The sequence below is a fragment of the Cololabis saira genome, chromosome 14 (assembly GCF_033807715.1).
Source record: "Cololabis saira isolate AMF1-May2022 chromosome 14, fColSai1.1, whole genome shotgun sequence".
Lineage (NCBI taxonomy): Eukaryota > Metazoa > Chordata > Actinopteri > Beloniformes > Belonidae > Cololabis > Cololabis saira.
Window position 1 is genome coordinate 31,675,263 of NC_084600.1, and position 26,276 is coordinate 31,701,538.

At 41.7% G+C, this 26,276-nt stretch overlaps 2 protein-coding genes across 2 annotated transcripts; both read right to left on the reverse strand.

Annotated features, from left to right (window-relative positions):
* Nucleotides 1-8,986: 8,986 nt before the first annotated feature.
* Nucleotides 8,987-9,979, reverse strand: LOC133459353 (odorant receptor 131-2-like). The gene has a single exon (XM_061739243.1). The coding sequence runs from the start codon at nucleotides 9,977-9,979 to the stop codon at nucleotides 8,987-8,989; it is 993 nt and encodes a 330-aa protein (XP_061595227.1).
* A 14,625-nt stretch (nucleotides 9,980-24,604) lies between these two features.
* On the reverse strand, nucleotides 24,605-25,537 carry LOC133459354 (odorant receptor 131-2-like). Its single transcript, XM_061739245.1, has one exon. The coding sequence runs from the start codon at nucleotides 25,532-25,534 to the stop codon at nucleotides 24,605-24,607; it is 930 nt and encodes a 309-aa protein (XP_061595229.1). The 5' UTR covers nucleotides 25,535-25,537.
* Between the last annotated feature and the right edge of the window lie 739 nt (nucleotides 25,538-26,276).

Consider the following 26,276-nt stretch of genomic DNA (forward strand, 5'->3'; position numbering starts at 1 on the left):
GGGGTCCACCCAAATCGCTATGGAAGGTCATGTTTACTTGTTCTCTGCATTTATAGTAATACACAAGTGTTAATGTTGAAACCAATCCTGCATTTCTTTATCATTTGTTTATTGTTCCGACAGCTCAGGGCTCAAGGCCTTTAAAAAAATACCTCCTTTTTTGCGTTTTTGCAAATGGTGAAAGTAGATAATGATAACAATATCGATTGCAGTGGAAGCGCTTGTATGACTTGCATGTAGATGTCTTCAGGCTTGGACATTTAGCGGATGACACCACCTACGTCTCTTTATATCAAACCATTCAAAAGTTATGGCAGAAAATAGGGACTATCAAATATTGACCAATCAGAATAAGGGGCGGGGCTAATTAAGGCCAATGAAGGTCAAGTACTCAATACCGAGTCCGATGACACCACCCACATGTCTTTATCACAACCCGTTCAAAAGTTATGGCAGAGAATAGGGACTATCAAATATTGACCAATCAGAAGAAGCGGCGGGGCTAATTTGCACCAATTATGTTCAAGGACTCAAAACCGAGTCAGATGACACCACCCACGAGTCTTTATGTCAAACCATTCAAAAGTTATGGCAGAAAGTAGGAACTATCAAATATGGACCAATCAGATGAATCGCCTTTTGGCGTCTATCGTCGCCAGGGTAACGCTTTTGACTGAGAAAAGTAATGCCCATCGTCAGGATCTAGACGCATCTTTTGATGTATAACACACCTTGGTGCGCGGTTGTTGTTCGGCCGTTAATGCGGGCCGCATTAACGGCCGAAGAAATGGCATAAATTGCACCAAATTTACACAATTAATCCAAAATGGCAGACTTCCTGTTCGGTTTCGGCCATGGCGCCAAGAGACTTTTCTTTAAGTTGCGACATGATACAGGTGTGTACCGATTTTCGTGCATGTATGTCAAGGCCCATTAATGCAAACCATTAAATAACACATTTTTCGCCAGGCCTGGCTTGTGTGCAAAATTTGGTGACTTTTGGGGCACGTTTAGGGGAGCAAAAAGGCCCTCATTTCGTCGGAAGAAAAACGAGGATAAAAAAAATAAAATAATAAATTCCAACAGATACAATAGTAATAATAGATAGTGAATGAAAGCAACAAAATATATTTTTTTAGGACTATTGACTCTTTAAAACATAGCAGAATCTTTCAGGGTTATTACTGGTAGCTTGGGTGAAATTTAATCACATCACCTACCTTACAGTTGGCAGATGACACCTCTGCATCCTGTAAGTGACATTTCAGTTAAATGTCGTGAGTCAGAAAGTAGCCTCATCTGGAACATTTTTACCACCATCAAAGGCATTGAGATTACCAACCTGCAGATTTGGTCAGGTAAAGAGAACAGGAACAAGCTAAAAACAGGTAAGATTACTCAAAAATATAGTTGGCTCACTTCTAAAAACAAATCTGTAGCATTTTATGATTGATAATAATAATAGGTTAATTATTCTTTGAAGAAGAGTTTACTCACCAGTCAAAAAGAAATATATATGTGCATATATATATGTATATATATATATATATATATATATATATATATATATATATATATATATATATATATATATATACATATATATATATACACACATCTATGAATGACGTGTGTGTGTGTGTGTTTAAGCATATGTATAATTAATGTAGCGTTAGTTTTTATTCCCAGATGCATGCAAGATACTCTTTTATAGTCAAATTTCATCCATGTAAGTTTGCCTTTTGAAGATATATTTATTTAAAGATTTTATACTTTTACTATACTTTTACTGGCTAACAGCAGGGGGAGCAGGTGGTGAGAATAAGAGGACACTTCCTTAAAGTTGGAGTTGGTAAGTATATTTTTGTCATATTTACTGAAATTACACGGTCCAGACAACCCTCCTCTCCCTTCCAGCCTCATGTTTCATGTACAGTAAACATTCGTATGCCACCACTTGAGGAAAACTAGATGTGAAGCGGTTGTAAGAGGTTATTTGAAATGGTGGAATAACAAACACTGCAGGCATTTATATTCTAATGGATGGTAAATAGTTACATTTATTCATTATTGATTTTAAATTATTTTATAATTGTAATTTTGAAAGTACAAAAAAATTATAAGGTCTCAGACCAAGTGCTCTGCAGAGGGAGATTCAACAAAGGTGCAGGAATTGCCAGAATCTCTGTTTATTTAGTGATTACACAGTGATTATATAGGACATCATAGACCAAGGGCCGGTCCCTACGGTCAGTTTACAATCTAATGATTAGACGTATGTGTTAGAAATTATCTACTTGAAAGCAGGAATATCATATTTTTGTGTATTTCAATGTTATTGTATGTGATGTGATGTGTTTATGACATCTAAGATATGAAGATATGTGCATGATATATGTAGATATGCATTATGTAAATGTGGCATGAGATACAAGTATGCCTGCATGGCTGTGGTGTGACACTGAAACAGAATCATTTTATAAGGTCATAGATCAGAAAATATATTTTCCCTATTCCATTCCATAGATTAATGACACTTCAGCAAGCACACCACAATATCTGCAAAATGGGAAATCATCAGTCTTCTCCTCCCTTGCACAGGGCGTTTAGTTGCTAACCTCTCATAATAAACTTCAGTCAGGGACATTTCAGTCAGGCGCTGGAGGACATGAATAGTGACATCATGTGCTGAAAGATCAGATAGAAATATCAGGGGATGTATTATTTGGTATGAATGTGCAGCAGACATCTCCGAACATGTGCCACACCCATCCTTTCTCTGCCAAGTGAATGTCTAAGGCCAATCTCTTCTGGAAGGGCATAAGGCTGGTGGCACTCAGTTGTGAGTCAAAACCCTCTAAAGCATCTTTGGTATAATTTATAAACCTTTGTTGATTCAAAAAAAGAAAATGAACCTAATCAAAAGTTTTAATGAGCGTTAAACACCAGAGGAGTGACTCAAATCCAGCATCAACCTGATAACATGCCTGGAACTCATCTGGAACACCACGTGGGACTCTAATGGCATCCATGTACACTTCAGAGTCAAATGAACCAGCAATAGATGTTGGAGACTTCTTAGCTCGGTGTGTATGTGGGCAAATGGAAGTGTAGCACCCTCTGTAGGTAAAAGGTAGAAGGGCATTACAAATCTGGTCAGGGCATCTTCCCCATGCCACCCCCTTGGCAGTATCGGCTGCAGCCTGTCGCCTCCACAATACCGCCACACAACGGCACATACATACACATGATTCAGGAACCAGCTGCTGCTGAAATTCTGAGCTGAGTCAGTCACGTTAAAGGTTTCAGAGCACCAGGAGTGTACAATCTGTCCTACAAATTGGCTACTTTTGTAAACTTTGGACCTGGTGAAAACTGTCATACCTTTGTATGGTGTCAGGGTGGCAACCCAGTCACTAGCTATTGGGAAGAGTAGCTGTAGGGAATTACTGCTACTTGATATAGTAGCCTGAGTGTACACTTGCAAAATGCATCTCAGACCAACAGGGTCAGAGATGCTGGAGTGGGGGAAAGGGCATGTGCCTAGTTTGGGTTTGGCCACTGGACATGCATAGCAATTAATTTGATTCAGAGATTACACAGAGAAAAGTAGCAAGTCTATATACTTATTTCCCTTTCCATGTCCAGTTTCTAACATCAGTTACGTTCAATATCTTAACAGTGAGTTGGGACTGAATTTAAATTTTAGGCAGAAGATGAGATGTTATGCCAAACTAGGGACACCTTCACCAACCCCATGGAGTCCTTCCCAGTAATATCAATACCAGTAATCAGATAGTCTTCCTCTTTGAGGTGAGAACCAACTCCACATCTAAAATCTGTCATTCTGCCACCAATAAAGCCAATTTGCTTTGGAGATTTATCCATGGTTCAGGTAATGGGGAAGTAGTAAAGTCATGGGCCAAGATTCCAATACACATAACCCCAAACTTTACTTTTTCTGTTTGCGAGTTGCCTTTATTTTGAAATCTGTGTTTATGCAGTGGGCTTCTTGTTCTTGAGTTGTGGCTGAAAACAATGGTCAGTCCCACCTTGAAGTGGCCATTGATTAGCTGCAACTGTGTTTGGGTGTGTTTAGCTACACTTGTAGGCTCACACTGTAGCTGGACAGGCCTGGAGGGGTTAGTAGCGGAGAAGAGAAGTGAAAAGAAGCGGAAATGGACGGAGCAGAGCCAGCTTTGTGATCCGCGGGTGAACCCTATGCAGAAGCAGCTGGAGGAAATGCGTAAGACCATTGATTACATGGATGCACAGCAACAGCCCTTGTGGGATGTGTCACACCATGCCCCTCCAGTTATGCATTCCTTGCGTTCTTCAGAACAAAAGTTGACAATATTCGTTCCTCCCTCTCCGCCCCCCCTACTTCTTCTGCCCGAACAGCCAGCCCACAGCCTGGGCCTTCCCAGCCTCTCTGCTGCTTTTCTCCCACCACGCAGCAAGAGGTTGAAGACACCATCGGGCGAATGAAGCCCTCCACCTGTTCCCTGGACCCCCTTCCCACATCTCTGGTCAAACTTCACATTAAAGCCATAAGCCCCCTGATCACAGAAGCAATTAACCTTTCCCTTCAGTCCAGCCACGTTCCCCCAGCTCTGAAAACGGCCATCATCACTCCACTTCTCAAAAAACCCACCCTAGACCCAGAACTCCATGAAAACTACAGACCCATCTCCAACCTCCCGTTCCTCTCCAAGGTCCTGGAGAAAATAGTTGCCACCCAACTACATCGTCACCTGAACGGCAATAACCATTTACCAGGCTACAATATCTTTAGGAAAGACCGGGTGGAAAATCGGGGTGGAGGTGTAATATTTTATGTAAGGGAACACTTAAAGTGCAAACAGATAGAATGGGTCTGTGTACATAACCTTGAATGTATCGGTCTTAAAATAGCTCTCTCTCCACAAATGTCGATAACGCTGATTGGGATGTATAGACCTCCATCAGCTTCTAATGCTTTCTATGCAGAGCTTCAGGCTCTACTTAAGGAATGTGACACGAAAAATGAAGTAATCTTGCTTGGAGATTTAAATATTAACTGGCTTGACAAATCAAATCGGAGACAGTTAAAATCACTATTAACTAATCTTAATTTTACTCAATTAATCAAAGGTCCCACCAGACTAACTACTTCCTCGGAAACATGCATAGATCTTGTCTTTTCCAATAAGTGTGAGAGAATTCAAAAGACGTTCAATATGATCACAGGTCTGTCAGACCATAACCTCATTCTGTTCTCAAGAAAGCTATCAAAAAATAGATTTTCTTGTCCTAAGAAAACAACATCAGAGCAGATGAGAGTACCAAGGAGGGAGATTCCAAACTTGACACAGGCGCTAAACAATATCAACTGGGATAATTATCTCACCCATAATCATGTTAGTGACAACTGTAATGTATTCATGACTGTTATCCAAGACACAGTGTCTGCATTTACTAGAAAAATTAAAGCAAAACCATCAAAAAAGAATCACCTCCCGTGGTTGAATGAAACCATATGGACATTACTGAAAAAACGAGATCATGCTCTCAAAATATCACTTAAAACGAAAAGGGTGAATGATAGACAGACATTTACTTCTCTTAGAAATAAAGTGGTAAAGGAAATTCGATTTGCAAAAGCACATTTTTTTATTAATATAATCACTACTGCAAGAGGAAATGCTAAAGAGATCTGGACAAATATTAAAAAATTGACGGGAAATAGTACAGTGCACAGAGAAATTAGGGAGCTACAGCTAGAAGAGAAAGTCATCCATGATCCAAGGGACATTGCAACAACGTTGAACGATTATTTTATAGACTCAGTTAAAGAACTGACTCAAAGCAACTTCCCCCAGATAGAATACCACCCACCAATGCCACTGAACGCCGACAACCCCTTTCTTAATTTGTGCGTAGTGTCGCAGTCACAAGTTGATAAAGCTGTGTGTGGCCTCAAACTTTCACCAAATGCATGGATGCCGCACTCATCCCCCTGCGGCGGAAGGGCATTCGAGTGTTGAACTATCTGGACGACTGGCTGGTGTGCGCTCCATCAGAGAGCCTGGCTCGAAGCCACACAGAGGCTTTGCTGGCACATCTGGTTGCACTGGGTTGCACTTTATTTTCAGTAATGAGAAAAAAAACAACCTTTTCAGCAGTCTGCACTCATTCCAAGTTGCACTTTCCTGTTCAGGGGGACGGACTACAGTCTAATGGGTAGAGGTGGGAATTGAAAACCGGTTACACCTTTGAAGTTAGGGATGGGAATCCCCAGTGTTTCAATTCCTTGGAATCGTTTGCCTTTTTTGCAAGCGATTCCCATATCGATTCCAGTGGGCGCGAATGACGTCACCACGCACTTTGCGTAGTTACGCAACGTGCCCATTCGCGCCCAGCAGGAAAACATGGGGACAAAGCAGCATAAACGCTCGAAAGTTTGGTTATATTTTACAAAAAAGGATGACAACATACTTGCAATGTGGACATTTCAACAAAGGGAGAAAACTGTTAGGACTCGGCCGGCTGGTGCTTCCCTCCGCAACCTGGGAGCGTGGAGTCGGCCGGCGTTTGGCAGGACGAGCCGCGCGCTCGACGAGCCGCGCGCTCGGCCACGAGGACTGTAGTTCTACAGAAGTTCTACAGAAGAATATTTTGTTTTATTATTATTATTTTATATTAAATACATATTTTATATTACAAATAATTTTGCGGGGTTCCCCTGGCACACCATTGAGGAGCCCAAGGCTGGGGGCGTCGTAAAAACAAAGTTGATGCTAATCGACCTGTTTGTTCTCCTTTTTTCCAAATGAGATTCGATAAGAGAATCGAAAATGGAATCGGAATCGATAAAATCTTATCAATTCCCATTGAATTTGAATATTTGAAATGGTCCAGAAATTGCATGCTTATGAATTCTATTGATTGTGCTGGGTTCTGAAAATGCATGTAGCAAACCAACAACAAGACATATAACATAATATAATACATTTATTTTAAAATGCAATAGACAGTAGTCTGTCGCTGCATTGTAGTTGTACTTGAAGTGGGAATAACTATTGTAACATTACTGATTTGTTGATAATGTTGTTTTGGGAATTTGAGACGACAGCAGTTCTGTTTACAGTAATCCCAAATATCGGTTAGCTTTAATTGATTGAATTGATAAGGAACTGGATCAATGAGGCAAGGCAAGTTTATTTGTATAACACATTTCATGTACAAGACAATTCGAAGTGATTTACATAACATTTTAAAAAGTGCATTAAACAGTAAGGGCCTGATTTACTAAAGGTTTGCGTGCGTAAAAACGTGTGCAAACTTGACATCACCCGCAAACCAATGTGCAAGCTGATCTACTAACAGCGTGCAAAGAGGACTGCGCCTCTCAAATGAGCAAAATAGCACACGCTGTTCATTTAGTACTTTTGCCCTGATGAATAATCAATATGGGGCGTATGCGGCAGAAAGCGCTAAATACTGGGAGGGGAAAATGCAAATAGGTTCATTTACCACACGCAATGAGATTTACCAAGCCTGAAAGTAATTGCGGGTATTGTGATTGCGTCTGTATTTAATACGTTCGAAAGGAAGGTGCTAATCTGCCCAGCATTACGCACCGATGGCTGCTGTTATTGGGGCAAGGAGGCGACATCGCCAAAATCAAAGAATACGCAGAGAGAGAGTCTTTCGGACTCGTGTAAATTTGTTTGGAATGAATGAAAACCAGATAGTTGAAACATATCGACTATCTAGCGATTCCATCTTGGAGCTGTTGAATGAGTTAAGGGCTGATTTGAGGACTGGGGTGGGGATGGCTCAACTTGTGGTGGGGATTCTCCACATGCAAAAGGAGAAATATTTTATTTGAATGTTAAATCGAGTATTATTAAGCAAAAGGTTGCCACAGGAGGCACATTCATTTTTTTATTTGTGATAATAAATAAATCACGTGTTTTCATGGAGAAAAAAGTGTTTCTTATTGTGCGCCTGTTCTGCAGTTGGCTCTAGCGTGTCATACCCCGGTGTTGTGCCGTATTCAGCACCCCTTCCGTGAAAAGCACCCCCTCGTCGACATATATTACCCACAGATCTCTTATTCACGAGTAAATGTCAAAAAGGACTAAATGCTCATGTTTAATTTACTACAAATGAACAACAAAAATACAAAAATTATATTCTCATTCCGTGTCACGTTCTGTTTAGCGTCCAGTTTTGTGTTAATGATTCATGTTTAAATGCGCTCATGGATTCCACAATAGTCATACTTTCCCACAATCACAGTCACAGATAACAAAAATTGGGTAAATGGTTATTGATGTCATTAATTAATAGCCTGCTTACTGTGTGGTCTTCCATAATATTTGTAAATATATATAATATAAACTCCTAAGTAGGCCTATGTGTTTGTGTGAGTGTGTATGAGGGGGTGCTTTTCACGGCAGGGGTGCTGAATACGGCACAACAGCGCAAACCGTAAGACACGCAACACCTCATTTAAATACTGCGGTTTGCACCTGTTATCAATTGCGCAAGCATTCTTAGTTGATCACCCGCAAAACACACAACAACAGCACGTGCAAACTTTTTCAGTGCACACGCAATTTAGTACTCTTTATTTAGGATCTTAGTAAATCGGGCCCTAAGAGTTTAAAGACAGACAGACCTAAATGTAAAAGAATACAATGAATAAATGCAAGAAATAATAGTTCCAGTGCATTGTGGGACTGAAATGCAATAGTAAATAGGTTTTCAACCTTGACTTAAAACCATTAACAGTTTCAGCAGCCCTGATGCATTCTGGGAGTTTTTTCCATAGGTGAATAAATGTTAAATTTGGATTGCTAATGGAAGCTGACTCAAATTGATATTACTCTTTTGTCATAAAGAAGAGTTGGCACAAGAGATAATGATTTTAATCAGCGCACTAAGTCATATTCTAAGAAACATTCATTCTGTAATATTTGTTAGTAAACCACTTTTGTTACATGATAAGTATTCCGATTTTAGTGTTAGTTTGGATGGCTGACTTCAAAGATGAGCTTCTCCACTGACAACTAAGATTGAATGTGAGGACAGGTCTAATGGTCTGGTCTCTGAGGCCATAGATAAAGGAGCTCAGACATTTGGGAAAGATAATGATACAAATATAGATGAAAACATGGATGCGCACAGATATGACCCTGTCTAGATTTTTAGAAATAACCATGAGTAATGGTTTGAATAGAGTTGAGGACATAGTGAGGCCCAGCTGCACCAGATGCAGCAGTAGTGTGTTTTGAGCCTTCTTAGCTGAAGCTTTGTCTGTGGAGGCTGATCTGGCTGCTAAGATGATACCAATATAGGAAAAACTGACAGACAAACATGCTAAAACAAAAATAAAATAAGTTGATGCTTTGTCATAAAGCTCAAACAATGGATCAAGAAACAGACTATCTTTACCACAAAAGTCTTTCATTTGCATTTGCTTCAGTTCTTCAAAAGGAAAATTTAGCATTAAACTTAGTTGAATGACAATATTTACTGAACTGAAGGTCCAAACAACGCCAATAGCAATTCCAGTGTTTCCTATTGTGATGATGGCAGCGTGCCTCAGTGGATAACACACAGCTACGTATCTCTCCAGACACATCAGCACCAGTGTTAGAACAGAAACACCATGTAAGAGACGGTTAAAAACCGTTAGAGCAGCACAAACAGGATACAGCATTGTTACTCTACTACCGGACATTAGAAACATTACCTGGTTGTGTGCCAGCTGTACAGTGTCTGAGAAAAGAAGATTATATAAAAGAATATACCGAGAAGTCTCCAGAAACTTAGCTTTACTCCTCAGAGTGAACAACATGGTCCCATTAATGAAAAGAAACACACAACATGGCAATGTGGACACAACAGAAGAAAACACTATCCCCAGGATGGTCTGACGCTGCAGCTCAGCAGTGATGTTGGTCTGAGACTTGTATGAAAATGACATCTTAGAGCATTTAGGGACAAAAAATGTTCATTAACAAGTTAAAAATAAATGATCTTTTTCTGTAGTTTTTGCAGTGAAATGGATAGCCCATTCATTAAAAGAGTAAAGATGCTTTCTTGGCTCAAGAGCAGGCTTGAGACCATGTGTGTTTGCATGCAAATAAGGCTCTTCTGTCGACTTTGCTCCCTTTCAAAGGTTTTAAGCGTTCTAGTGCATGTGACGTCATCATGTGTATGCATGGGTAATGTATTCTGAGTGCAAGTGATGTAATCATTTCCAGTTGTGTACAATTTTTCTACATATTGGCATCTAAACATATGAAGGAAAACTGCCTTTTTCACAGTGAGAAGCTTATACATTTGGTCCTCATTTGGAAAAAAAAAATGTGTCTCCCATAACCCCCGCCAAATAAAAACAAAAAAACAAACATAAATAGATGTTCCTGTCCTCTCCTTCTTGGCAGTGGTGGATGGTGGGGTGCCCTCCGCCGCCTGGGGTGTGGTCAGTGGTGGTCCTGCTCATCTCTCGGCCTGGTGGCCTTCCTTGGGCGGAGCAAGGTACCTAGTCTGCGGCTGAGGACCAATTTGGCCTAGCGAGTCTTGGGATCCCTGTTGTAGAAGCTCCTGGTGGTAGGGATGCATGCTGGTGGCCTGGGGTTTTTGGCCGGCCTGGGCTTATAAGGAGTAATGACCCCATCTGCCTCTGACCCGCTCCCTATATAACATATAATCATGTAAGCCTAGTTGTCATTGTTGCTATTTACAGCGCTATTCTGACCAACCCAGCTTCTTCCACTGTATTTTACCTGTCTATACCTGTCTGTACTTGTCTGTTTGTCTGTACTTGTCTGCCTGTAATCCCGGTAGAGTGCTGAGGTCAACTGATCAACTTTTGCTGGAAGTCCCGAGGTCACAATATAAACACAGTGGTGACTGAGCCTTTTCCGTTCCGTCGGCACCCGTAGTCTGAAGAAACTTATGGTGGATTAAAAGATGGAGAATGAAAAGGGACTTTTGAAAGGCTTGTTCACTTTCAAAAAGATGCAGATGATTTGCTGGACAAGACTGAAGTTATTTGCATGTCGATTTGAAATGAATTACCATCGAAGTACATCGAGTCTCAAATACCACTTGCAGCCAAACACACGAACAGAGAGCGCCCCACTTTGCGCCTCGCCCGGCGCCCCGCCCGGCGCAGCAGAGCCGGCTGTCAGCTCCCTGCCGCTCCCCTGCTCTGTCGGGGCATGAACGGATCAACTTGATATATTAAAAACATGTATGTGACCTCGTTGTGTGTTACGAGTAAAGCCTTTTTCACATAGAACACGGCAACAGCGCCGGGGTGGCGCAGAGTCGTCGCAGAGCATGGCGCGCCTGCGCGCATGGGTCTGCAACTCAGGTCCTGGAGAGCACCTATCCAGCAGGTTTTAGATCTTTCCCTGCTTCAGCACACCTGATACAAGGAGCTGTGTCCACAACAGAGTTGTCAAGACCTTGATGACAAGTTAATGACGACCATTGATTAGAATCAGGTGTGTTCATGCAGGGAGACACCTAAAACATGCTGGATAGGTGGATCCAGGACCAGGGTTGGAGACCCCTATTTGTTGCAGGTTGCTTGGCCAACGAAAAAAAGTTTCATAACCATATATTGATAAATGATTCAATTGATCCTGATATGAGACATGGGAATGCTATATTTTATTTTAAATGAACATTTTATTGTTAAAAGAGCAAAAGAAAGCATTTCTACCACTTTTAAACACACAGGTATGTCCACATTCTAGGAGATTTCTCTCCACTTTTGTCCCTTTTTATTGATGTCCCGATAGGCCTGCAGTCTCGCATCCCACAGCTCCTCACAGAGACTCACGCGTGATGCGCGCCGCCGACCTCGGCTGCAGACCCTGCGCCCTTGCGCGGAGCCGCAGCACATAGCCTACACAATGGGCAGCATATACACAAAGCCGGCGGCGGCTGCCGCTGTGCGCACTCTATGTGAAAAAGGCTTAAAACGTTTTGAGTCAAAGTAAAATGTGCGCTTCCTTGCATTATTTCCACCTAAGTGATTTGATTTCTCCACATGTTTTAGACAGATTATTAATAGGAAAGTAGTGAGAATGCACTTTTTTCCTTAAAATGCTGTCCTACACGACTGATTTGGTGCCCGCCCTAATAAGCCTCGTGCCCCCTCTGAATATTTGCTCTGACGCCGACCCTGCCCGTTAGGGCCCCCACGTTCTTTTGATTGACGGCGACGCACCGAACGCTGCGTGCGCCGCGTAACCTACGCCGTAGGCTACGCCGTCGATTTTACGCGGAACCATAAATCAGCCTTTATTCACCGCAGCACCCGCCCGTGCGCTCCTGAAAGAAACTCTGAAAATAACTCCTAAAAGATGGGTGAGTACTTGTAATCTGTCTACGTTTGTACTTTCTAAACAGAAAACAAGCTTATTATCTTCTCTTTTTTCTGATTAAATGCATCCGAAATAGCCGGGTATTTTTAAAACCGAATATTTCCCCCCCTTCGTTTATAAAATAATTTGTATCCAGATTACATCTTTGTTAAAAAAAAAAAACCTTCCACACATAACCGAAGATATGCGTTTTCGACCACATTCATAAGCATTCCAAATCTGTAGATCATCTGTTCTTCGGGCCTGCCTCCGCGGCGCAGCTTCCCCGGGAGCGGCGTCTCCTTCTCGGTAACAAGCCCCAGGTGTCCCGCCACGGAGCTGCTGCGTTAAATCGACGCAGCCCTACGCCGTAGGGTACGCGTCGCCGCGTACCCTACGCCGTAGGCTCTGCGTCGGTGTAACGCAGTAAACAGTGGTCAAGAGCAGAGACCATTTATTTAATAAATAGCCTGGAGAACAGATGGTGGATCATCTGTAGTTCTGTAGTAAACAAAGGTCGCACGTTAGACGTCAGAATCAGAGCAGATTTGTTGTTGTTTTGGAGCATAATGTGACGTTCGAAAACGCAAAACTCCGGTTGTCTCTGTCTACACGCATCTACATAAACAGAGTTTTCAAAAATCTTCACTTTGCCCGGAGTTTTTTTAAACATTCGTTTATTTGCGTTTTCTTGTGGATGACATGTCCAAACGTAGGAAAATATCTTTGGTTTAGCAGATACCCGGCTACGTGTGTACGGGGTCTGCGCAGTAAGACGGGGCAGAGCTGTGGAGACGTCTCCCTGGTGCTGCGTCATATGACGCGGTGTTCGAAAAAAAAAAGCGTTTGTAGGCGCTTGGCTAAAATCAGCCACTTTTTCCTATGAATAAGTGCCCGTATGTCTTGTAAAACATATTAAATCCTACATTAACTTCTCACATAGTCATTTTCACATAAGGTCAGGTATCATTTTTGAAAAAATTCTAACCTGCAATATGCTCTTTAACACTGTAAAGCCGTAAATGTAGTCGCCGTTGGTGCCTGCGTACGCGTTTGTTCGGCTCCCAGCGTACCACGCGTAGTACCCGAGTAGAGCCCGTCATACCGGTGGTAGGGGGCAGTAAGCAGAGCAACAGTTGGAAAAGCTACTTATATTAAGTAGCAGAAGTAGTAGCAGCAGCGGTAGCAGATTAGAACAACAAACACTTTTACAGGACAATATTGGATGATGTAGGAGATTATAACATCGTGTGAATGTGTTTGAGTGTGTATGAATGTTTGTGGTGGTCGGAGGGGCCGTTTGGCGCGATATGGCAGCCACGCTTCCGTCAGTCTGCAGGGCAGCTGTGGCTACAGACGGAGCTACCACCGGGGGAGAATGTGTATGAATGAATAATAATCTTTGTAAAGCTCTGGGTGCCTTGAAGGAAGCTATATAAAACCACAGCATTATTATTATTATTATTATTACTCTTTAATTTTAATTAATTTTTATTACTTATTTATTATTACTTTTTTACCCCCTTTCCTGTATGTGTGTGTGTGTGTGTGTACTGCTGCTACGTGAGTTTCCCCTTTGAGGGAGTAATAAAGGACTATTTTATCTTATCTTATTATTATTGCTTATTATCAAAAATAGATAGTCTGTCCAGACTAATTTATCCGGCATTCTCCTTACCCATCTCAACAAGAATGACGAAACAATAAATACAGTTAATTTTAAGTTCATATGGAGAAATAGATGTCAATATATAAGAAAGATTGACATGGGAAAAAACTATGATGATGTTGAATGTGATCGATTTCAATATTATGAATGGTGTCTTGAAACTGAAATAGTTAAAATCTTTCCTTACAAATAGACATTCCATCTGGTTTATTGTTCCTAATATGATTTTCCAAAAAATGGGTGGAATAATATTAGAATAATATTATTTTGTTGAAGACAAGAATTTGGACTTTGTCCTTAATAATTTGGTGTTATTGGGAAAGTTCTTCATTCACAAATGTAGATTTTTTGAAGACCAAACCATGTTTGACCCATTGGAGAAATGAGCTAAAGCTCTTGAGTAAGTCCTTGAGTCTTGTTAAAGAAAAGAAAGCCCTTAAACTGCTTTCTTTACTTGAAAGATATGATTTAATATAAGATGGCCCTTGTGAGTTATTTTTTATTTATTTTTTATTTTATGTTGTACATTAATTAGATTCTCAGGGCCCGATTTACTAAAATCCTAAATAAAGAGTACTAAATTGCGTGTGCACTGAAAAAGTTTGCGCGTGCTGTTTGCGTGTGGTTTGCAGGTAATCAACTAAGATTGCGTGCGCAATTGATAACAGGTGCAAACCTCAGTATTTAAATGAGGTTTTGCGTGTCTTAAGGTTTGCGAGCGCAGATCTGCGCCATGGAGAGTCTGGATGGAAAGCACAGTCACAAGTCAGAAGCGCAAAATTAAATTTGACGAGTTGGAGTTGATATTAGTGGAAGAGGCAAATAAACACATTCATGAACTACAGCAAAGAAATTTAAACATTACCAAAAGAAACGCAATATCGGAGAAAACCTGCGATAGAATAAATGCAGTTGGTAACACAAAAAACGGAAAAACGTCTGGTTTTTCATATTTCAATTTTAGGCACAGATCAAAAATACGAAATAGAAAAACGGGCCACAGGACTGAATTTGATTTTAATATTGAATTGGTCGGGTTTGCGTGACCCGGCGGTGCTCGGCATGATCTGAGGAGAAAAAGACATCAGACACAGAGCTGGAGAGCGCTTTGATTCAATCTATTTATGAGTTAAGTTTTTATTCAGATGTCCACAGTATATTACAAATATTATATATTATATAGCAAACACTGACAGTAAATGTGTGACAGATGGGACCATATGGCCGTCGATTTAACGCAGAACCATAATTCAGGCGAAGCTGCAGTCTCTGCGCTGATCCTGACACAGCGGGTCGGAGCGGATTTGGTCATGATGTTTAACCTGTGTTTTGTGATTAATAAGCACGGGTTTTAATTAAATGTAATTTACGAAGGATGATTTCACGTTCAATAAGATAAGTAATCAATAAAATACAAAGTTTTGGCACAAAGGCTTGGCCTGCTTGTGGGCGAGTGGAGGGGGGCACAATAAGAGAAGGTGGCACAATAACAGCAGCAGCAAATTTGCACCTTCCTTTCGAACGTATTAAATACAGACGCAATCACAATACGCGCAATTACTTTCAGGCTTGGTAAATCTCATTGCGCGTGGTAAATGGAGCAATTTGCATCTTCCCCTCCCAGTATTTAGCGCTCTCTGGCGGTTACGCCCCATATTGATTATTCATCAGGGCAAAAGTACTAACTGAATTGCGTGTGCAATTTAGCGCATTTCAGAGACGCAATCCTCTTTGCACGCTGTTAGTAGATCAGCTGGCACTTTGGTTTGCGGGTGCTGTCAAGTTTGCACAGGTTTTAACACACGCAAACCTTTAGTAAATCGGGCCCTCAGTGTATATTTTGTAATACCGATGTTGCTCAACCCAAGGCAAAAGTTTGTAATTCTGATATGACTTTTATGTGCTTTGTTTGTTTGTATCTATCTTTCAATAAAAAAAAAACATATTCTGGTGTAAAATTAAAGTGAAGTTAAAGTGAGTTAACAAGGGGAAGTTAACCTGCATGGAGAACTTTCTCCAGCTGAGAGCAGCAGTGCCAGCTGGGATCAGACCGGGAACAGCGATACTAGCGGCCAGAGCGAGAACTGCAGGTCACGTACGCGTTCAGTGTCTTTTTGAGAACGTGCCTGTCGACGCGCCAAATGAACGCAGGATACGTGTGACGTCACGCGTACGCGTTCTGAACGGCGACCATATTTACGGCTTAAAGTGAATGGGACCAACAGATTTATCATCATATTTAATGGAATAGTGACAGGTTTATATTATTATTTATTTAAACTCATATCTGCATTTTTTGTAAAAAAAAAAAAATAGAATAAGTAAAAAAAAAAAAAAAAAACAAACAAATTATTTAGGGGGATTAAGAATATTAAGAATATTTTAGGGGGGCTTAAGCCCCCCTAAAATAGGCCTAACGACACCATTGATCTGGTCTACCACCCCTTATGTGAGATCATCTATCACTATTTCCAAGAACGGTGTTCTTGAAAGTAGCTAAACTAATTAGTGGATCTAGTAAAAATCTATATTTGATCACTACATAACCTCTGTAAGTAATGCCCGCTCAACCTACGCCATTGTGTCGGCCCTCTGTTGTTTGACGCAAGCCTTATAATTTAATTATTTTTTTGTTTTTCTCGTTTTTTTTTATTTTTCCGACGAAATGAGGGCCTTTTTGCCCCCCTAAACGTGCCCCAAAAGTCACCAAATTTTGCCCGCAAGCCAGGCCTGGCGAAAAAATTGATATTTGGCTCAACAGCGCCCCCTAGAAAACTTTGTGCCTCAAGCCCCACAATACAGTTTGACGTACCAAAATCGGTACACACCTGTATCATGTCGCAACTTAAAGAAAAGTCTCTTGGCGCCATGGCCGAAACCGAACAGGAAGTCGGCCATTTTGAACATTTTGAATTAATCGTGTAATTTTGGCGCAATTTATGCCATTCCTTCGGCAGTTAATACGGCCCAAACTGTAACGTGCACCCAGGTGTATTATACATCAAAATGTGCGTCTCCATCCTGCGACAACGCGCATTACTTTTCTCGTTCAAAAGCGTTACCGTGGCCGTGGCTACCGTTCTGTATCTACAAATACTGCAGGCATCTTATAAACGAATGTCAAGTCAAACATATTGGCAAAGTGAATTTAATTCTATTACTTCTGAAATAACATGGAAAGTAGTGTGGAATAATATCATTCAAGCTTCAAAAAATCCTAACCATCAAACTATACACCTAAATATTGTTCATAGAGCTTACTTTACTCCCAGACTTAGACATTCAATGAAGCTGGAATCATCTCCCCTCTGCCAATTATGTACACAAGGTTGCTTAGGTACTCTTATACATATGTTTTGGGAATGCCCTGGAGTACAGTTGTTTTGGTTACAAGTCACCAAATCTTTATCCAAAATCTTAAAGGAGGTGGTTCCATGCTGTCCCGTACTTTGTTTGCTGAATGATAATTCTCAATTTGTAATGTCAATACATGAAAAAAGAATTTGGCTTTCCGGCTTAACTGCTGCTAAAAAAATACTGGTAGTACGGTGGAAACCACCACATAAACTATCACTGGATCACTGGTGGCATCTTCTGATGGGTATTTTAACCCTTGAGCTCTCTGTTGCACGGTCTCATGGAGCAAAAGAAAAGACCATAAAATCCTGGTTAAATGCCATCAGAGCTGTGAAGTCTTGCCTATAAAGGGGGGGAACGGGGAAGGGATGGTGCAGATCACTCACTGGGGTGGGAGGGTTTTTCTTTTTCTTTTTGTTGATTAACTGCCAGTATTGGGATGGGTATGCAAGGGTGTGTGTGTGGATGTGAATGTGTGTCTGTGTGAGAGCGTGTATGTGTATGTATGTGGGTAAAGGAGGAGACAGACAAGTGTAAATATGTACAGTATATGAAATGTTTTTGTTTTGTTCTAACTGTTGTGACACATTTTTTCCCCTGTTTTTTACGTTTGTTCTTTTCAGATGTACAGTGGACATGTTGCTACAGCAAGTGTGTAGAGCTGTGCTTGAGACTGTCTGCCCCCTTTTTCTTTTTAAAAGTTGGCATAAAACTAATAAAAAATTGTTAACAAAAAAAAGCGTTACCGTGGCAACGCTAGACGCCAAAAAACGCGCCCCCCCCCTTCATCTGATTGATCGATATCTGATAGTTCCTACTTTCTGCCATAACTTTTGAAGGTTTGTGATAAAGACATGTGGGTGGTGTAATCTGACTCGGTAATGAGTACTTGACCTTCATTGGCATGAAGTAGCCCCGCCCCTTCTTCTGATTGGTCGATATGTGATAGTTCCGATTTTCTGCAATAACTTTTGAAGGGTTTGACATAAAGACTCGTGAGTGGTGTCATCGGACTCCGTTTTGAGTATAAATGTATGCCCACACCCTGGGTGGGGTTGGCGAAAGGGCCTTTCTGTGTGGAGTTTGCATGTTTTCCCCGGGTTCCCTTGGGTAGCAATGTGAGCTACCCTCACAAAAACATGCACACAGTCCTGGGCTACACATGCCCCCTCTGGCCAACCGGATCGCCAGATGGGGTGCCATCTGGCCAGATGGGGCGCGCTACGTCCGGCCGGAGAAGCCCCACCCTGCCTGGTGAAAAGATGCGGCCTGTTCACTCCTCAGGTTAAGGAGGAGACCTGAGCTCAGTGCAGGGCCCTCCCGGGGTTGGTAGAGGATGGCAATGCCCAGGGGCCTCATTTATAAAAGAGTGCGCAGGATTCATACTAAAAGTGCTCGTAAAGCCAAAAGCCTAAAATGGCGGGCGCAAAAAAAAATCCGGATTTATAAAACCCTGTGCACGCACACTTGCACGCAATGTTCGCTTTATAAATCACAGCCCAGCTGGAAGGTTGCGCAGCTGAATTCGGCTCATATCCCGCCCTCTACACGCCCACTTTTTACCATAAATGGGCAATGCAAAGTAGTATTTGCATATGATGAGCCTGCTGAGCATGCGCAGCGGCTTCCTGCAGCCTGTTTGGGCGTCAGGATGAATGAGACGTGTCCAGCCACCGTGCCACTGAATTTCACGGAGACTGAGAAAGAGATGTTGTGGATGAGGTGGAGGACAGGAAAACGACATTATTTGGTGGTCACAGTAAAAGTAGAAAAAGTATATAAATAGTATAAAATAAAGCGAGTGAGTGGCAGCACGGCGTTGCTGTGCTAAACGCCGTGAGTGCCTGGGGACTGGGGGGACATGTCCCCCCCACTTTTCAAAATCATGCTCTCGTCCCCCCCACTTTTTACAGTTTAAAAACTAACGGTAGGCTCAGCCTGTAATTGCAAATCATCCAGACACCCTGTGCGAAGGCGATGCGAAGACGGCCCGGCAGCCCCGCTATCCCTCCTCCCTCCCCTCTCCCCTCAGTGCTGCTCAAGGTTGATTTATGGTTCCGCGTCACACCAACGCAGAGCCTACGGCGTAGGTGCGTGTCGCCGCGTACCCTACGGCGTAGGCTCTGCGTCGTTTTAACGCAGAACCATAATTTAGGCTTACGCCCGCACGTAAAGGTTTCACGCGCGCGTAAAACTCATTATATATATATAAAAAAAAATCTGTGTCCCTTTAGGGGCTCCGTAGAGCCCCTAAACGCTCTACAGAGCCCCTCATTTGTTCTGTCATCAGTCACTCTACGGTTAGAAGCGGTGGAGAAGAGGAGGTTCACGGCGTGTCCTGGCACCGCGGCTGCAGCAGCAGCAGAGTCCTGACTGACGCTGTGCTTCAAACACAGAGGGACACGATCAGCGCTATTTTATTATAAGTCTGATATGTGATGACATTATTAAGAGTATGACATGAATATGGCTTCATTTCACCACCTCACCGCCTGCGTCGCCAGTTCCCCATATCTTAAGTAAGTTCCTACGGGAGGGTCAGGGTTGGCGTAGGGATACGCAGATATTTCGGTTAGTTTTTTCTTTTTAAATCCCAACCTTTGCGTAGAAGGTGGCTTGCACATCTTTCAGCCCCAGTTTTGTGCGCAAGCAAGCTTTATAAATGAGGCCCCAGGACTGTTACTTAGGTAGGAGCACTGGGTGATAAAATGGGGGAAAAAACCGGGATAAAAATAAAAAATAAAAAATTTTAAAAAAAGGTACCCAGCACTATTCTAGACTAGAATAGATATGTAGTTTTGGTTTTGACTCATTGTAAGATTGGCAATCAGTTTAGTGTTGGTTTTAGCTTACAGTGCAAGTTAACAATTAAATAAACAGAGTTTAGGCAGGATTAAATGTAAATTTAATTTTTAAAGCTTTAACATCTCTAATTTGACATGTCTGAAACAATTGTGCTGTCAGTTTCAGGTTCACTACATCTGAAATACAAAATATAATTTGTAGAACAGATAAAAACCTGATACTGAGTTGTAGTTTTCCCGACTCATGATTTCTCACATCAGCTTGTGGTCATTCGAGTTTTATGTACAAATATATATTAAACCTTATCATGTCTTTTATATGTTTAATTTTTGATGGTGGTAGAGCACTTTGGTGTGTGTGTGTGTGTGTGTGTGTGTGTGTGTGTGTGTGTGTGTGTGTGTGTGTGTGTGTGCGCGTGTGTGTGCGTGCAAGAGAGAGAGTGAGACATGCAGGTCTGTCAGTATTTTTGAATTGTTTTATGCACAGACATTTTATGATATGTTTTATAAATATCTGTGTATATATATATATATATATATATATATATATATATATATATATATATATATATGTATATGTATATATATATATATATATATATATATATATATCACACGACCTCCGGCCTTCCCCACACCACGTATGGAGCTAGAACAGTCTCATAATTCACAAATGCACAGGACAAGTTTTACAAATGCACAGACCGATTTGCAAATACACACACCGTTTCACACGTTCACAGGACAAGTTTTACAAATGCACAGACCGATTTGCAAATGCACACACCGTTTCACACATGCACAGAACAATTCACACGTGCGTAGGACAAGATATACAAATGTATTTTTGATGCACACACAAATATAACCTGATTTACAAATGTTTTTTTGTCTGTGACCAATCAGATGTCTTCATTTGTTTCATCCAATCATAAGAGCGCACCCCACATGGGGGAAGCAGCGCCGTGGATAAAACACGACTTACTCTAAACCAATCAGATTAAAGGGGTGGATACAACTGCTGTTTGAACTGCGTTAGCACCGTTCGCTTAGAAAAGTGATTAATATTTGGAGTTGGTGGAGTAAAGATAAATAAACAGCAACAGGAGATAAAAGATAAATAAACAGGATAGAGAGGAGATCACTGTTCTGCTTTTCTTGTGATCCCGGTAAATAAAACGCGAACGCGCGATCAGAGATGGTTTGTCGGGCCGTTTAACCAGAGCTGTCAGGAGACTGCACTCCAAGTCCTGCCGATGCAGCAACTGATAAGAAACAGCGGAGATTTTTATATATTTGCTCAGTTTGGTTTCACAACGTATTACATGGGATTGTCCCGCTGATTCAGCTCAGAACCAGACAGACCAGACGGGACGAGCTGCAGCGGCAGGTGGAGCAGCATGCACATGTCAGGAGATTAATTTACCGAAATATCTCCGTATCCAGCTCAGATGTTTGATGATCGGTGGACTAAATCCCGAACAGCATCATCACGGCTGCATCTTCCCATGAGCATGACTCTTGTGAGATTAATCCAAGTTTATCATTGTGAAACTGCCAGAATCAGAATTAGAAAACTGCCTGTTATTCTCATGACATGCATTGGTAGTTCAGTGGTAGAATTCTCGCCTGCCACGCAGGAGGTTAAAACTGCTGACTTCCTCGTTGGTCAAATGGACCATTGTTTTTAGGCACATCAGTTCCAAGACCCCCATCACATGTTAACAGATGAGGGCTGCCCTTCCTGTGTTCCGTTAAGGGTTTGGGCTGTCCAACAACTGTCCCATTGTATTTTTAAGGTTTAAGGAGGTTTTGTCAGGGGGGTCGACTGACAGCCATCTCATTGTCTTTAAGTTGACCATCTCATGACAACAAAACCCCCTTGAACATTTCTTAAAAGGATGTCTGTTGCTCTGCACACCACAGATAAGTTACTTACTAACTGAAAAGTCATAAGGTGTGACTTTTCAACTATCATCTGATCTGTTTGACCATCTGTTTTTTACCATTGTCCATTGTTTACCAAATATGGTCAAGTTTCCTGCCAGTTTTACCAAATAAAAAGCTTCCTGCAAGGGAGGGTCTTTGGGAAGCATTTGCTGTCAGGGGGCTGCCTCTGTCAGTATTGCTTTCCCCTCCTGCAGGAGCACCTGAAAAATCATTCCATAGTCTCCGGTGTCTTTTTCTAAGTTAATTAATGTATGTTGATGATTTAGAAACCTAACACTCTGCACCGGGAATGTGTTGATCTGCCACCGCTGTTTTGACACATGTTTGTCCCTGTGTGGTGGCAATGTCACATCATGAATGTGAGGATAACAGCTGCTTGTTTCTGACCTCCACGTCTGGTCACTGTGGTCAGCTGGTGTCTGGCCGGGACCAGCGCCACTCGCGGCCAGAGCCAGAACGAGACTGCAGCAATATATTCACCCCGTCAACAGGCTCGTTCTCCTGAAAGACACTGTAGTTCAAATACATAAATATCTCCGCTGTTTCTCATCATCAGTTGTTGCATCGGCAGGACTTGGAGTGCAGTCTCCTGACGGCTCTTGTTGAACGGCCCGACAAACCATCTCAGATCGCGCTGTTTTCTTTAGATCACAAGAAAATCAGAACAGTGATCTCCTCTCCATCCTGTTTATTTATCCTTTATCTCCTGTTGCTGTTTATTTATCTTTACTCCACCAACTCGAAATATTAATCACTTTTCTAAGCGAACGCAGTTCAAACAGCAGGTGTATCCGCCCCTTTAATCTGATGGGTTTACGAGTAAATCGTGTTTTATCCACGGCGCTGCTTCCCCCACGTGGGGTGCGCTCTTATGATTGGATGAAACAAATGAAGACATCTGATTGGTTGCAGATCCTTCCGTGTTAAAAAAAACGTATTTGTGGATCGAGTCACGTCAGAGGAGTCTCAAAACTCACACACAAATCCAGCGCAGCTCACAGACAAAAAAACATTTGTAAATCAGGTTATATTTGTGTGTGCATCAAAAATACATTTGTATATCTTGTCCTATGCACGTGTGAATTGTTCTGTGCATGTGTGAAACGATGTGTGCATTTGCAAATCGGTCTGTGCATTTGTAAAACTTGTCCTGTGAACGTGTGAAACGGTGTGTGTATTTGCAAATCGGTCTGTGCATTTGTAAAACTTGTCCTGTGCATTTGTGAATTATGAGACTGTTGTAGCTCCATACACCACGGCAGGGAGACCAGCCAAGAGGCACCTTAAAAGAACACTTTGATATCAAGTTTTTTTTCCAGGTATTTGATGGATTACTAGAGTTGTCCAGCAGTGTGAGTTTAACCAGCAGCCATCTTGAATCTCATTACAGATATCAAAGATAATCTTATGCACTGAAGCTGAGATTTAACATCAGGACAGGTCTGATGGTCTGATCTTGGAGATCATAGAAGAGGAAACTCAGACATTTAGAAAAGATGATAATAACAAATAAAAATCTGTAAGTACACTGCTTATAACTTGACTACATTTTTGGAAATCACTATAAGCAATGAATTGTGTATAGGTGAGGACATACTGAGGTCTAACTGCACCAGATCTGGCAACAGTGTCTTACAAGCAAGTATAATAATTCATCATCAGGGAAGTCATGGTTATTTAGTTTATTTTCTATTGTCGAATCCAACAACACTGCCCTTTTTCACAATTTTTAAATGTAGCTTTTACTGTATGTTTTTATGTCTTTCCCACAATACACCACGGATGGAACAAACAGGCTGTGTAAATGCAGTTAATTATGTGTGCTCCTACCTCGACTCTTATAAATCACCTTCCATTCCTGCCTCTTCTAGAAGAAAGTATTCAAAACAGCCCCTTTCTATCCTTTTTGCAAAGTCTACCACCATCTGTCCTGCATTCCTATCCTGGATAACAAACTTGCCCATCACGTCCGCATCACTTCTCCAACATGCCCATGGAAACCCTCACCAATCAGCACTCTTTTATATGTGGAAATGCTCTTCAACGCGTTATCTAACTCACTCCAGAATTCTCTTTTAACTCACATTCCACCAGTGAAGCATAACCACTAACAACTTTAAAAACAAGCACACCTTCAGACAGTCTTTTCACCTCTCGAACATTCCTGACAAACTCTCCTTTCAAGATGACTCCTCATCCATTTCTCTTCCCATCAACACCATGATAAAATAGCTTGAACCCTGCTCCTAAGCTTCTAGGCTTCCTACCCTTTCACCTGGTCTCCTAGACACTGAACATCCACCTTCCTCCTTTGCATCATTTCAACCAACTCTCTAGTTTTTCCTGTTATCGTCCCTATCCCTATCCCTACCATTAACGCCTTGTCTTCAGATAACAAATCCCATCAGTAAATTGAAAAGTATTCTTGTTTTTGCTGTAGCTGGGATTTAAAGGCACCGGCAGCCAAGATTAAACATCAGGACAGGTCTGATAGTCTTGTCTCTGAGACTATAGATGAGGGAACTCAGACATTTAGGAAAGATGATGAGTACAACATAAAGTAATATCATTATGTACACAGCTGTTAACCTGTCCAGAGTTTTAGAGATCACTATGAGCAGTGGAGTGTGTACAAGTGAGGACATACTGAGGCCCAGCTGCACCAGATACAGCAGTAGTGTGTTCCGAGCCTTCTTAGCTGAAGCTTTGTCTGTGGAGGCTAATCTGGCTGCTACCATGACACCGATGTAGGAAAAACCGACAGACACACATGCTAAAACAAAAATAAAATAAGTTGATGCTTTGTCATAAAGCGCGGACAATGGATCAAGAAACATACTATCTTTACCACAAAAGTCTTTCATTTGCATTTGCTTCAGTTCTTCTAGAGGAAAATTTAGCATTAAACTAAGTTTAATCAAAGCATTTACAAAACTGAAGGTCCAAATAACACCAATAGCTACTCCAGTGTTTCTGACGGTGATGACAGCAGCGTGCCTCATGGGATAACACACAGCTACGTATCTCTCCAGACACATCAGCACCAGTGTTAGAACAGAAACATCCTGTGAGGAAGCATTAATTACTACTAGTACAGCACACACAGGATACAACAGTATTACCCTAAAAGCAGAGATTAGAAATATTGACTGACTCTGCGCCATCTGTATCGTGTCTCCAAAAAGAAGGTTATACACCAGAATATAACAAGGAGTCTCTTGAAACACAGTTTTACTCCTCAGAGTGAACAACATGGTCCCATTAATGAAGAGAAACACACAACAAGGCAGTGTGGTCACGATGGAAACAACCACTATGCCCAAGATGGTCTGACGTTGTAGGTTAACAGTAGAGTTTGACTGATTTGTGAAGGACATACTATACAAACATTAAATGCAAATGAATTTTTAACTCAACTTTAAAATTAAAATAAAGTTGTAACCACTACATCATTTCATTTTCAGAGCAGAGAGGGTTCCTGAGTTGATATTCTGAAGTGAAGCCCACATCCATTTCACACCGTTGAGGTCAGAGCAGGTCTGCCTGAGTCTCCAATCTCTTGCATATTATTTAAGTGATCCATACATGCACGCACGCACGCACGCACGCACGCACGCACGCACGCACGCACGCACGCACGCACGCACGCACGCACGCACGCACGCACGCACGCACGCACACACACACACACACACACACACAGACACACAGACACACAGACACACACACACACACACACACACACACACACACACACACACCTTATGTAACATCAATTATAGACATTATCAAGAGATTTGGAGATATGAAGGGGTTGGGATGTAAATATCAAGGATTCGAAAATATCATTAATGAATCCACTTTAAAAAACAGCTGCATACAAATGATATTTTATATGACTTTTTATGTAAAACAAATCTGTATATGAATGGGATATAAAAAGTCTTTTGCATTTGAGCCTTATCCTCAAAGTGTTGAGTTCAATGCAGCTGTAGTTCTTTTTATTTTGTTTCAGCCTTTCAGGATTACCATGACCTTGATTGGTGTTCTTCAACAATGGTCCTCAGCAATAGCGGAGCAGGCGGGGGGGCAGAGGGGGCGGCCGCCCCGGGCCCACGC